This window comes from Alosa sapidissima, chromosome 24 (assembly GCF_018492685.1).
Source record: "Alosa sapidissima isolate fAloSap1 chromosome 24, fAloSap1.pri, whole genome shotgun sequence".
Lineage (NCBI taxonomy): Eukaryota > Metazoa > Chordata > Actinopteri > Clupeiformes > Clupeidae > Alosa > Alosa sapidissima.
In genome coordinates this window covers 14,623,537-14,636,061 of record NC_055980.1, presented here as the reverse complement: position 1 = coordinate 14,636,061, position 12,525 = coordinate 14,623,537, and the positions used below count along the sequence as shown (strand labels likewise).

Here is a 12,525-nt window from a genome sequence, read left to right as displayed (position 1 = left end):
TACGGCCTCAATTCCCAGCTATCACCGCTGTGCCTTTGAACACTTAACCCTCAGTTGCTCTTGGGAGACTGGTCCTTGTATTCATTTATATATGGGACCAGGACCGATGGATCCCTAGTCCTAGGGATCCTAGCACTTACCACCTGTCTAGAATTGACACTCATCTGTTTAAGCACTTCAGCACTCACTGATGCACTTATTCTTACCGTACTTTACCTTTTTTAAATTGTCCTAGAATTGTTAAGAGAATTGCATTAAAACTTAAACTGTTTGCCATGTTGTTAGTTGTTAGTTGTTAGCGTTGGTTAAAAATGCGTCAGCCAAATGTAATGTAATGTAATGTATTTCACTGTGGATAAAAGCATCATCTAAATGAACAAGTAAGCAAGTAGAGAGAGAAAGAGAGAGACAGATAGATAGAGAGAGAGAGAGAGAGAGAGAGAGATGGCAACGACGCCGAAAAGCTCTGTTTATCTGCATTATCAACCAATACCATCATGAAGTCTATTTCACTCCCTTTCCCCATACAAAAAAAAACAACCGTGTCCATGATAACAGATTCCAGTCTAGGAGCTACTTTGCTGGCTTCCTGAAGTGCCTTTCAGATATGCCCTGACTGTTCCCAACGCTGCAGTGCTTGTGCTTACGTTGCCTGCATACGTGTCCCGTAAGCCGAATTTCCATTCAAATCCAACTCCTTGGCCCAAAATGTGTTTTGCAAGCAAGTTGCTTTTGTCTTCCAGCGCCTATTTTTAGAGGTAACAATTCAGAACTCCTTTTTTTGAATTTTGTGCCAATCTTCATGGGGTTACTATCTCCAGGGCGCTCCACCATAGAATTAGTAAGACTCCAATTCCATCCAGAAACTAAAGCCTTAGTGTCCTCAAGCATAACCCTAAGACACACCCTGAGATGAGACAAGGCTTTTAAACTGGAGCACAAAAAAGAAACCTTGTCAAGTCATCGGAAGCGCACTCCGGCAGACTAGTACTTTGAGACAAGTCTGCACAAGCGCACCTGCGTTTGCACACTGCGTTACTACTCTTTGGCAGACGACAAAAGCATCTGCACAGACAAACGCACATAAATACAACTGTAAGCGCTGTGCCGACGCAATGAAGTAACACTGAAGCCATAAATGTGTGATCACTCAATGAAGTAATACTAGTCATCATGATGCAATGTGTTGGCTGTGATGGTGCGATGATGGAAACTTATAGCTAAGATCCACAAAGGTGTAGGACCTAATGCCAACTCTGTGATGTGCGTGTGTGTGTGTTTTGTGTGTGTTTGTGTTTGTTTCTATGGAGTGATGATTTGGTGTCTGATTTGGTGCGATGACACTGTTGTGTGTGTGTGTGTGTGTATGTGTGTGTGTGTGTGTGTGTGTGTGTGTATGTGTGTGTGTGCGTATGCGTGCATATTGATTGATGGTGTGGTGTCTGTGTGTGTGGTGTGTGTGTCTCTTACACGTGTCCTGTCTCGTGGGCCACCACGAACGCGGAGGAGAAGCCGTCCTCGTGGTTGAGTGTGCAACTCCTCAGGGGGTGGCACATGCCTGTCACCGGGGCGTAACCTAGGCAACAAGAGGTCAAATAAACAGTGATGATGAACTGGGATTGCTGGGATTAGCATGCACGGGAAAGGGAGGGAGGCTAGACCCAGCAGGCGAAGACAGCAAGAGAGGGAATGGAGGGGAAATGATAGCGGAACCCAACAAGAGGGGGAAAAAAACATATCACACTGGGAGATGGGTGAGGGTATTTAATAACATACTGTATAACACACAGGTGAATGTGACATTATTGGGATATAACAGCACACTTTATAAGCACTGTTTGTACAGTATAACACACACAGTTTCTGTACACTGTTGTGCATGCTTAATTCACGTGTGATGGTGATGTAACCAAGAGAAGCTCTGCCCCTCTACTGTGGTGTGACCCTCCATGAGGTGGATGATTGACTCAAAAGAGACGCTCTGCGCTAAAAGTAAATCAATTCAATCGAATCAGGTCTTGTCACTCCCAATCATATTGTTTATGATTGTCAAGAAGCAGCACCCTCAGGGAGGATGCTAAGCTAAGCTCTGCAGTGGAGCACGGTAGGCCTATTAACTTAGCCAAAGGCCGGGGTGCCTAGGCGCATGTGTCATGCATTTTCGCAGCAGCCACCGCTCACATTTAAAACAAAAAAAAAAGGAAATCAACCTTAGGCAGGCAGAAGGCATCTTTCTCTCATTTGTTTTAGAATGAGGGGTCAGCAAGACACCAACGTAGTCAATAATGACAAAAAAAACACACACACACACACACACACATAAAGAGAGAGAGAGAGCAGAAAGTCGTTCCCATCTTAGTTACACATAAACAGTACACACAGACACAACAACACATAAGGAAGAAGCAAAGCACAACAGATACAGTATGCTATACTCGATCAAGAGATGTGCAGTGTCTCTGTTCAAGCGCAATTTGCTAGTTTAGAAGCACTTTCTGGATTGTTTTTATTTTCAACTTTTTTTTTAGAAGAGTGTTACCCAATTAAGAATCAATTTCATGCTTTCTGACCTCACCGAAGATCTTTGGCATGCAGGTAAAAAAAGCAGAAAATGCAGTGCGGAATAGATCCCCTCTAAAAAAGAATCAATTACCTTTAGTGGCGTTGAAGTAAAACTAAAAGCATAGCATGGCTAATAAATGGTGACACCCAGTAAGGGTCAATAGTTTTTTTTTTCCACTCTGCCCCTTAGCAAGAGCAATGTCAATCAGAACTCCCATTGTGATGGCCTCACTTTTAGGTTGCATCTAAAACTAATGGTTGTTCCCACTTCCCCGAGGGCTGGGGTTGTTTGTACTGTATATTGTTATTACTACTGGATTTTTTCCTTTCTCATAGGTATTGTTGCATTATCATATTTTGGGTTGCATCATAAGCAATACAAGTCAAATGAGTACTCAGCCAGGCGGCACAGTTGCGTAAGAAGCGTTAAGTGCTAGACCCTTTATCAGCAGACAGATAGAGGGTCTACAGGAGAATGTGCTAGAACATTCTCTGAGCTCTTAGAGCTTTGGGCCCTGTAAGCAAAAGTAAAATAAATGAACACTGCAACAGCCATTTTGCAGCCACTTTTTTAACCAAAAAAGGACAAGATTGACAAGACTGACATTTAGCTGCTGAACATGATGATATGATTATAGTGAGAATGGTGTGGGATAGCTGTTTTACCTGTACAACAGTGAACTCTGTTGTGAGGTTATCCTTGGCATTCCTTTACGCGAGACCTTTTCATGTTGTTTTTAGCTGTCTTGGTATCTATTTTACTGTTCATGTTTAGGCGTGAAGAGTCCAGACTTGGAGTGTAAACGATCTTTAACAGCTTCTAGAGTTCACCAATTAAGGCACTTCAATCACAAAACCCAGATGTGGAATATAATAGGTCCAACTGATTGATAATAGCATATTTGTATAGAAAGTTGTATTATAAACTTTTATAAGTATATATACTTTTTTGATCCCGTGAGGGAAATTTGGTCTCTGCATTTAACCCAATCGGTGAATTAGTGAAACACAAACAGCACACAGTGAGGTGAAGCACACACTAATCCCGGCACAGTGAGCTGCCTGCTACAACGGTGGCGCTCGGGGAGCAGTGAGGGGTTAGGTGCCTTGCTGAAGGGCACTTCAGCCGCGGCCCACTGGTCGGGGCTCGAACCGGCAACCCTCCGGTTACAAGTCCAGAGTGCTAACCAGTGGGCCACGGCTGCCCAATCTCCCAAATATGGCGTTTTACAGCCTTCTATGTAGCATTCATATACTGTGCATCTGGGTGATTTACTCTGGCAAATTCATATCAAGAACATTATGTAAAAAACATTCCTGTATACTTTCCATGGATACAATTCCAACAGAGGACCTTCAGTTCTTCCTTCTCTCCTCCTCCAAAAAGTTGTTTTGGTTTCAACAGAGTTGGCACTTCTTTTCAAACAACCAAACCATGATATGGAGTGGCATTAGAACATTTTTTTTAAAATCTAATGTAGTAATTGGATATTTTGCTTGAACAGATGGGGAACAACAGTTGGTGGTAAATCCATGAGTTTCACATCTTTGGCAAACTGCCAGGTCTATCTCTGCTGCTGAGAAAGTTTATCAATGGGATTGCTTCACTGGCTCTATATTTGGACTAGGAACCTACCATCTTGTAGTAAAACTCTTGCATTAGGGTGAGATGTTTACCTTGAAGGCTGAAAGTTAGCTATCTGTGAACACAAAGCCTAACCCGAGCGTGCCTCAGCGGCCATAGATACTGTCCTGTTATGGGCATAACAAACCAGGCACTATGGCAACATTTGAAGTGTAAAATACACAACAGATCATTCTCATTGTATGCTTTTTCCCAGTCTTGCTCTTTAAACATGACATACATATTCCAAAAAAAAAAAAAAGAAGCAAGACTTTCAAGTGGCACAGAACGTCAAAACAGCAGATGTTCTTTTTGACACAATTCAGAAGAAAAAAAGACAAAGACAATGCTCATTTGGTAGCTGAGGTGCTGGGGTTCAAAGTCATCAACCAGAGTAAAAAATGAAAAAATCACTCAAATCTGTGTAATAGTTTTTAATTCAAATCTTCCAGCTTTGAGTTTGAAACCTTCCTCAGGCAGAGTAAATTGCCAACACAATTCAGCAACCACAGTAATTAAGTCAAGAATGTATTTTTCCATTTTTGTCTTCCACATCTCTGTGGGTTAAATATCAATTAACTCTTCATTCTTAACTCTTGATATGAGGCCAAATTACATTAAAAAAATTTCTAGACCTCAGGGGGTTCACAACAATCCTTGACATTTAACAAGGCAGAGTGTGTAAAAGGTAAGGACAGATGTAGTGAAATATGATAATTGTGCAAGGCAATCAAGGACTGACCAAATTTTTGTATGCAAAGGAAAAACATTAGTACAGAGCAAATGTTACGCTGTTTTGTTCTACATGGAAAAATGTATTGAGTGTTTTTATGTCCATTGATTGGACTTTCAGTGTTACATGTAAAATGGTGACCCAGTAGACAAAACACGTGATGATAAGCCTAGGATTAGATAATATGATTTTCTGATGGCATAAGTAGTGTATTTTAAAACAAATACAAGACAATCCTTGTAGTAATTAAATGAACTGGTTAGAGATGAATGATACTATTATGAAAGATGGAATTGTTTGAGTTGTGCAACCAATAGACAAAGACTAACAGGGAGACTACACCAGGCACGTAACTGAAGCGTTCCATTTGCGGAGCGTATGCTGCAACAATTAGATTCCACTATAATCAATGGAACTGGCTACACCAGAAGTAATAGCGGCACGTAGGCCCTACATTTGAAAAAAATAGACCAGTTTATTAACTATATTTATGTTCCATGAACGGAATGCTTCAATTGTCCACCCGGTGTAGCCCAGCTGTAAAAGTACGGTCTGTTTGAGATAAATCTATGTGAAAATATGAGCGGATGAATTTGATGTGATTTTTGAGGAGTACAGAAACACACACACACACACACACACACACACACACACAAACACAGATACACACACACACACACACACACTCATGTTAGACTCTATTCCAGCACTTTTCTTTTTTTCCTCTACATGCCAAAAATTCTTCTGTTGGTTAAGGTTTTTGTAAACAAATGTTTGTTTTCTTTGGTTGGTCGGAATCTGATACACAGGTTGGCATCAATACCCAGTCAGCAAGGTGCTGGAAAGCCACATACAGTAAACTGAATGATAGTGTCCAACTTGGCAAGAGGGGGTCACTAGTGCCAAAGAGAGGGGAAATTCTCCACAAGCAACCAGCAGACCCCCCCTTCCATACAAAATACCCCAAATCTACCCCACCCCACCCCCGAAACCCACCTGTATCTTTTCCATAGGCCTTACCTGTGCCAGACATGAAGCCAACCATTTTGAGTTTGTTTCAGATTTTTTTGGTGTGAATGGGAAGCATATCAGCATTCAGACTGCACAGGCCTCGATCGAGAGAAATACAGTACCTTGCATACCTGCGGGACCAAAATCTTGCCTGGTCAGGAAGATGGCATGGTCATGGTACTCGGCGTGGTTGGGGTCCAAGCGCTGCTGGGTGTTGGCCCAGCGGCACACCTGCTCCAGGCTCCGAGATGGGTTTCCACGCTCAATCAGACTGATGGACTGGTGGAGAAACACATAAACAGACAGTACAGGATTTAGATGGATGTATCGATCAAATGAATAATGGATGGATGGATGGATGGATGGATGGATGAGGCAATTTATGTGTACAGCGGAGAAAATAAGTATTGAACACGTCAACATTTTTTTCAGTAAGTATACTTCCTGAGAGGCTATTCGCATGACATTTTCTACAGACATTAGTATTAACTTAGGTAATCCACATATATTAAAGGTCTCATCTCATCGTTTTTTCATTAATTTTGCCGTGGTCTCTAGTATTAATGAATGCCCTGTGAGCCGGTTTTGGTGAAAAAAATGCTCTCCTGCGTCTATTTCATGCTGTTCTAGTTTGGTGGGGAAGGTGGGAGGGGAGGAACAACAAAAATTTGCCTCTTGCTCATGAATATTCATGACATGTTAATGACCTCACCTCTGATTGGCTAACAGTACTGTGACGCTCCCTCCAGTGCGTCCTCATCCGATTCTGCCTGTGCTATGCTCCATATTCAACTTTACAGGGCTAAAACCTGGCTAAAACTGTCAACTGTTGCACAAAATGTCTTCGGAGATACAACTTCATGTGTTTGATCCTAGTATCCGAGTAGGAAGAAGAACCGCTTCCTGATAGTTTGTCGGTGAACGTTGGTTTAATAGAATGGTAACAATTGCATGTCAGCTTAAAATTTCTCCTAGGTAAACGTTGTGGCAATCGTCATCTTGCATTCAAGTAATAAACAGTTGGAAACATTTTAAAATAAAGACCTATTTCTTTACACAGTCAAAAGTCTTTGCAATCTTCCTAGTAGATATTTTACTTCACAACACAGGTTATAAGCACCCTAAATGCAGTTCAGCCACTGACCTAGCCTGCTAACTGCTATCGGAATAGATAGTTATGGTTTGAATTCCATGATACTATAATTGAAAGACCACTTGGTCATAGCCCAATATATATATAGATCTAAATGTAAACACACTTACCTACTCCTAGCTATATTCCACTGGAATTGCACCAGAATGCCAACAGAAGCAGAGAACGTGTGCTGCAAGACATTTACGGCTTTGGCTTTGATAGCCTACATTGGCAGAGGTTAGCCTACTCAAGTTGTTTTCTGTCACGTATGACCCTTAGGAAAAAGTACTATAGGAATCTTATAGTATAAGACTACTATAGAAAAACTATAGCAGTTATAGAATATTATAGAGTTATTAGTAGTACTTCTACAGTATGTCCCAAAATACGTATTCCTATAAGATTACTATAATTTTTTGTCCCAAAATACTATAAGATTCCTATACTACTTTTTCGAAAGGGGATTGCTCATGTGGTTAGAAAAATGGGCAACACCAGTACCCCTGTTGTCTGTATGACCCTGTACCCAGGATTAGAACCAGTCTGCCTTAACATAATGTACTCCCTTCAAAATGCACTAAACATTCGACTATGACGACTATGGCAGAAGATAGGAAAGGTAAGATAAACCTTTAGCCTATAAAAGGGACAAAAACTGATGCAACTCCTAAAACGAATATACAAAACAGGTCAATTTTCAATAAATAGCTTTATTATATTTACATACAGCAGTGGTACTCAAAGTGTGGTCCGCAAGCTCTCTCAAGTGTTCCACAAGTAGATGTGGTGAAATATAATAGATGAGTTGTTTGCAATATTGAGCCAACTTGTTTGTAAATCCAAACAGTTCTGCAACACTGATGTAACCTACAGTATGAAGTAGAGTTGCAAAAAGTGGAATGGCACAGGCAAAAAGTATTGAACACACTAAGAAAAAACAGTACACAAAGGCAAGGAATGGCAAGGAACGAGCTGGAATCTATACATAGTTAGAGAGTAATTATCCCTCCTATCTGTGCAAATTAACGTAAGCTGGGTTAGTACATATTGATGAGCTATAAAAAGGTTTTTCATTACCAAGTTGTCACACATGTCATGATGGGTAAAAGCAAAGAACATTATTGTTGCAAAACATATCAATGGAACTGGTTAGATAGAATAGAATAGAATAGAATAGAATAGAATAAATCTTTAATGTCCACCAAGGTGGACATTTTTCTTTGGCTCACCAGACATAAAAGACAGATAGACATACAGCCACAATATCATCTCAGACATATGAGTTGAAATATCATGATAAAATACATAGAAAAGAATAAGAGTAAAAAATACATAAAAATAAAAGTAAAAGAAGAAATAAAAGAAATAGCATCTCAGTTTGATATTGTCACTTGGTCTGATTGAGGATACTGATGGCATTTGGAGTAAAGGATTTTTTAAATACACTTTTGGCCAGAGGCGCTCTGTAGCGCCTGTCAGACTTTAGGAGCTCAAACTGGCTAGAAAGAGGGTGTGTACTATCTGCAATGATTTTCCTAGCTTTCTTTCTCATTCTGTTAGTATATATTTGTGTCAGATGTCTTTGAGGTCTTCCTACTATTTTACTAGCCATTGACACTATCCTATTTAGTTTGTTCCTGGATCTACAGCTTAGGTGTCCAAACCAAGCAGAGAGGTGAAAGGTTAACACACTTTCAATGTGTGTGGTGTATACTAGCTCAGTTATCTGAGCACTAACACCCAGACGGCTCAGTCTTCTAAGGAGACTGAGTCGTTGTGAGCATTTCTTAAAAATGTACTCGGTGTTGTCTGAAAAACTGAGATGGTTGTCAACAACCGTACCTAGGTATTTAAAATTTCCCACAGTTTCAACTGCTAGGCCATTAAGTGAAACTGGCTCTGTTGTGTCTTGTTTTTTGCAGAAGACTAACTCTTTGTTTTTGACACATTAATCTCTAGCTCGCTATCATTGCACCATGCTTCAAGGGCCTTTATGTGTGCTAGATAGGAGGCCTCACCAGAGGGGTCAGTTTTTTGTAAGAGGCCTACTAACGCCATGTCATCCGCATATTTTATCAATTTGAAGAGGCTATCATTGATAGAGAACTCGTTAGTGCATAGAGAGAAAAGTAGAGGGGAAAGGACGCTACCTTGTGGGCAGCCTGTACTGATGGTTTGCACTCCTGACAAAACGCCATTTACACATACCCTCTGAGGGCGACAGGAGAGGAAGTCTCTGATCCAGAGAATTAGGCACTTATATATGTTAATTTTGGCTAGTCTTTGCAGGAGAATGTGTAGTTTAATGGAATTAAAAGCTAGAAGGACCAGCACAGCATCGGCTGTCCCTCTGTCACTTCTATATGCAAACTGCAGCGGATCTAACAAGCTGGTAACTTGAGAGGTCAATATATCCACCAGAACCCTCTCCATTGTTTTACACAATATGGAGGTGATGGCTATAGGTCGTAAATCTTCAGGCTGACTCGCACCTGGCTTTTTGGTATGGGCCTTATTAGAGAAAATTTCCAGGACGTGGGTACACCTGCAACTAGGAGGGCGTTAAATAGCCTTGAGAAGACACCTTTTAATTGTGGGGCACAGTCTTTCAGTAGGCGGGCTTTCAGGCCATCTGGGCCAGTGGCTTTATTTAGTTTCAGTTTGGTGAGGCTTTTGGTAACAGTTTTTTCTGTAATAAATATTGGTGAACCTATGGGGAGATTTTTGCAGATGTCATCGCTCTCAACCTTATCATCCACAACATCAAACCTGCAGAAGAACTTATTCATTACCTCTACAAGTCCTTGACTGTAAACTGCAGGACTGTCAGCTTTTTTACAACTTTTCCCCATTAAAGTGTTTAAGCCCTCCCAAGCCTGTTTTATGTTACCGCTGAAAAATGTACTCTCTATCTTGTTTTTATATTCAATTTTTGCCTTTAAGATACCCCCCCCCCCCTTAGTTCTTTCCTTTTTTCCTGCGCTAGTTCCATATTGCCTGAGCAAAATGCAGTTTTTCTTTCATTAAGACAGATTTGTAATTGTTTAGAAACCCAGGGTTTATTATTTGGGAATATTTTAATAGTCTTTGTTTCTGACACACAGTCCTCGCAGAATTTAATGTATGATGTTATAGTGTCCGTAAGTTCATTCCCATCCTGGCAGGATTCAAAGAAGGTGTCCCAATTTGTGTTTTCAAAGCAGTCCCTGAGTCGATCTTTGTTTGTTTCAGACCACACCTGTATCTGCTTGATGGCTGGTTTCGTTCTTTTGAGCATAGCTTTATATTTAGGCAGGAGGTGGATTACATTATGGTCGGATTTCCCGAGGGGTGGTCTGCACACCGCTTTATATGCCTCAGGGATATTTCCGTAGCAGCGGTCGAGGGTCCGATTTAACCGAGTAGGAGAGTCGACATATTGATGAGCAGTGGGCAGATGCGTAGACAAGTTACATGAGTTGAAGCAAAGTCCTTTTAGGCAAGTCCCTCCACTCGGCGGCCATATACCAACGTTTTATGGGCACTCATCGGGCACAGTCTTTGGGTCGAACTGCGCGTGCGCAAGGCTTCACGACACCAATCTTGCTCCAGCGGCGAGATCACAACACATGATTGGCACGATGTCTTCACAACACACCATATGATTGGCTCAATGTATTCACATGTCAACGTTTTGCCGAGGAAGGGGTGGGATATGTGTAGACAACGGCCATATTGACGTTACAAACTAACCCCATGCATTTCTATGGAGGATTGTTTGAGTGTTGTGTCTCCTCTTTAGAAAGTCTCTGGTTGAAGTCCCCGAGGACGAAGATGGCCTGGTCTGTGGAGCGGGCGAGTGCATCATTATAGCTCTCTGTTTTTTTTACCCCTGCTGCTTCGTCATTCGGTCTGGGCACATACACATACATAACTAATTTGACCGAACTCTCGCGGGAGGTAGAATGGTCTGAAAGATACAGTTAATATTTCATAGTCCGGTGTGCACACCTGCTCCCAAACGCAATACTGTGCAGCCCACCGATTGTCGACAAGGACCACTCCAGAAAGACTTGGAGGCAGCAGGTTCAATTGTTACAGAGAAAATCATAGGTAATGCACTACACCGCCATGGCCTCTATGCACGCTCACCCCACATGACTCTATTACTGAAGAAAAACATGTCGAAGCTCATTGAAAGTTTGCTACACAACATTTGGACAAGCCTATGAAATACTAAGAGAATGTATTCTGGTCAGGTGAGAGCAAAATTAAACTCTTCGGATGTCATACTACACACCATATTTGGAGGAGAAATGGCACTGTGCATCACCCTAAAAATACCATACCAACAGTGAAGTTTGGAGGTGGAGGCATCACGGTGTGGGACTGTTTTTCATCTCATGGTACTGGCAGACTTCATACAGTTGAAGAAATGATGAATGGAGCCATTTTTTCTGGGAGAATCTTGCCATCCACCAGAACAATGAGGATGAGACATGGCTAGACACATGGCTAGACCTTCCAGCAGGACAATGATTCAGCAAAGGAACCTCTCAATTGGTTTCTGAGAAAGGAAATTCAGGCCCTGACTTAAATCCAATTGAACAGTTTTGGAAGTTACCTAAAGATCAGGATTTACAAGAGGGACCCCTGGAATCTTAAAAGACTATCTGTTAAAAAGAATGGGCCAAAATCACACCTGAATACTGCGACTGATTAGTTTCATCATAGAGGAAATGCCTTGAAGCTCTCATTACAAATAAAGGGTTTTCCACAAAGTATTTAAGAAATTTCAGTAGGCGTGTTCAATACTTTTTTCCTGTGGCATTCCACTTTTGTACTCATAACTCTACTTATGAACATTAATGTTTTTTTTTTTTTTTATATGTGTGGATTACCTAAGTTAATACTAATGTCTGGTGAAATTTTCATGCAAATAGCCTCACTGGAAGTATACTTACTGAAAAAAATATTATATTAATATTATATAAAAATATTATATTATTAAATAAATATTATAAAAATATTTATTTTCCCTGCTGTAGATAATGGGATGGGGTGAAGAATAGATGGATAAATAAATGATGAGTTGGATAAATGAATGGATGATTGGTGGATAAATTAATCATGAATTGATGGGTAGATAATTTGATTTCTTTTGGTTTAAGTTTCAACTTGGGTCTCTTCAGCTACATAGAAGTTATGGGTTATCAGACTCTGAGATCTTCTTGGAACTTTTTGCATTCCAATCAGAGCTGAAAATAATCTGTTCTAAAAGTAAATAAGGAAGGATCATACCCTAGACTTGTTCCAATCAAGCTGATGCAGCTTGTGGCTACTCACTGAACCAAGAGTCTATTTTAAGTTCAGTGGTTCTAAACAAAACATCTCAGGGATGACATTTATCTCAAACACCTGGTGAAACCCCCTCTAATCCAAATAACAATCCCACAGGTCATCATTTTCATTAATTTACTG

The 12,525-nt window shown here is 40.8% G+C and overlaps 1 protein-coding gene across 2 annotated transcripts in view; it reads right to left on the bottom strand.

Annotated features, from left to right (window-relative positions):
* The window catches only part of LOC121700478 (A disintegrin and metalloproteinase with thrombospondin motifs 3), a 73,302-nt gene that overhangs the window by 28,012 nt on the left and 32,765 nt on the right, over nt 1-12,525 (bottom strand). Inside the window, exons 6-7 of one of the 2 annotated variants that reach the window (XM_042083445.1) lie at nt 6,053-6,209; nt 1,471-1,576 (exon numbers count right to left, since the gene is read on the bottom strand). In XM_042083445.1, the coding sequence (XP_041939379.1) occupies nt 1,471-1,576; nt 6,053-6,209 (263 nt within the window). The remainder of the gene's footprint in view (nt 1-1,470; nt 1,577-6,052; nt 6,210-12,525) is intronic. The other variant, XM_042083446.1, reaches the window with a different exon arrangement.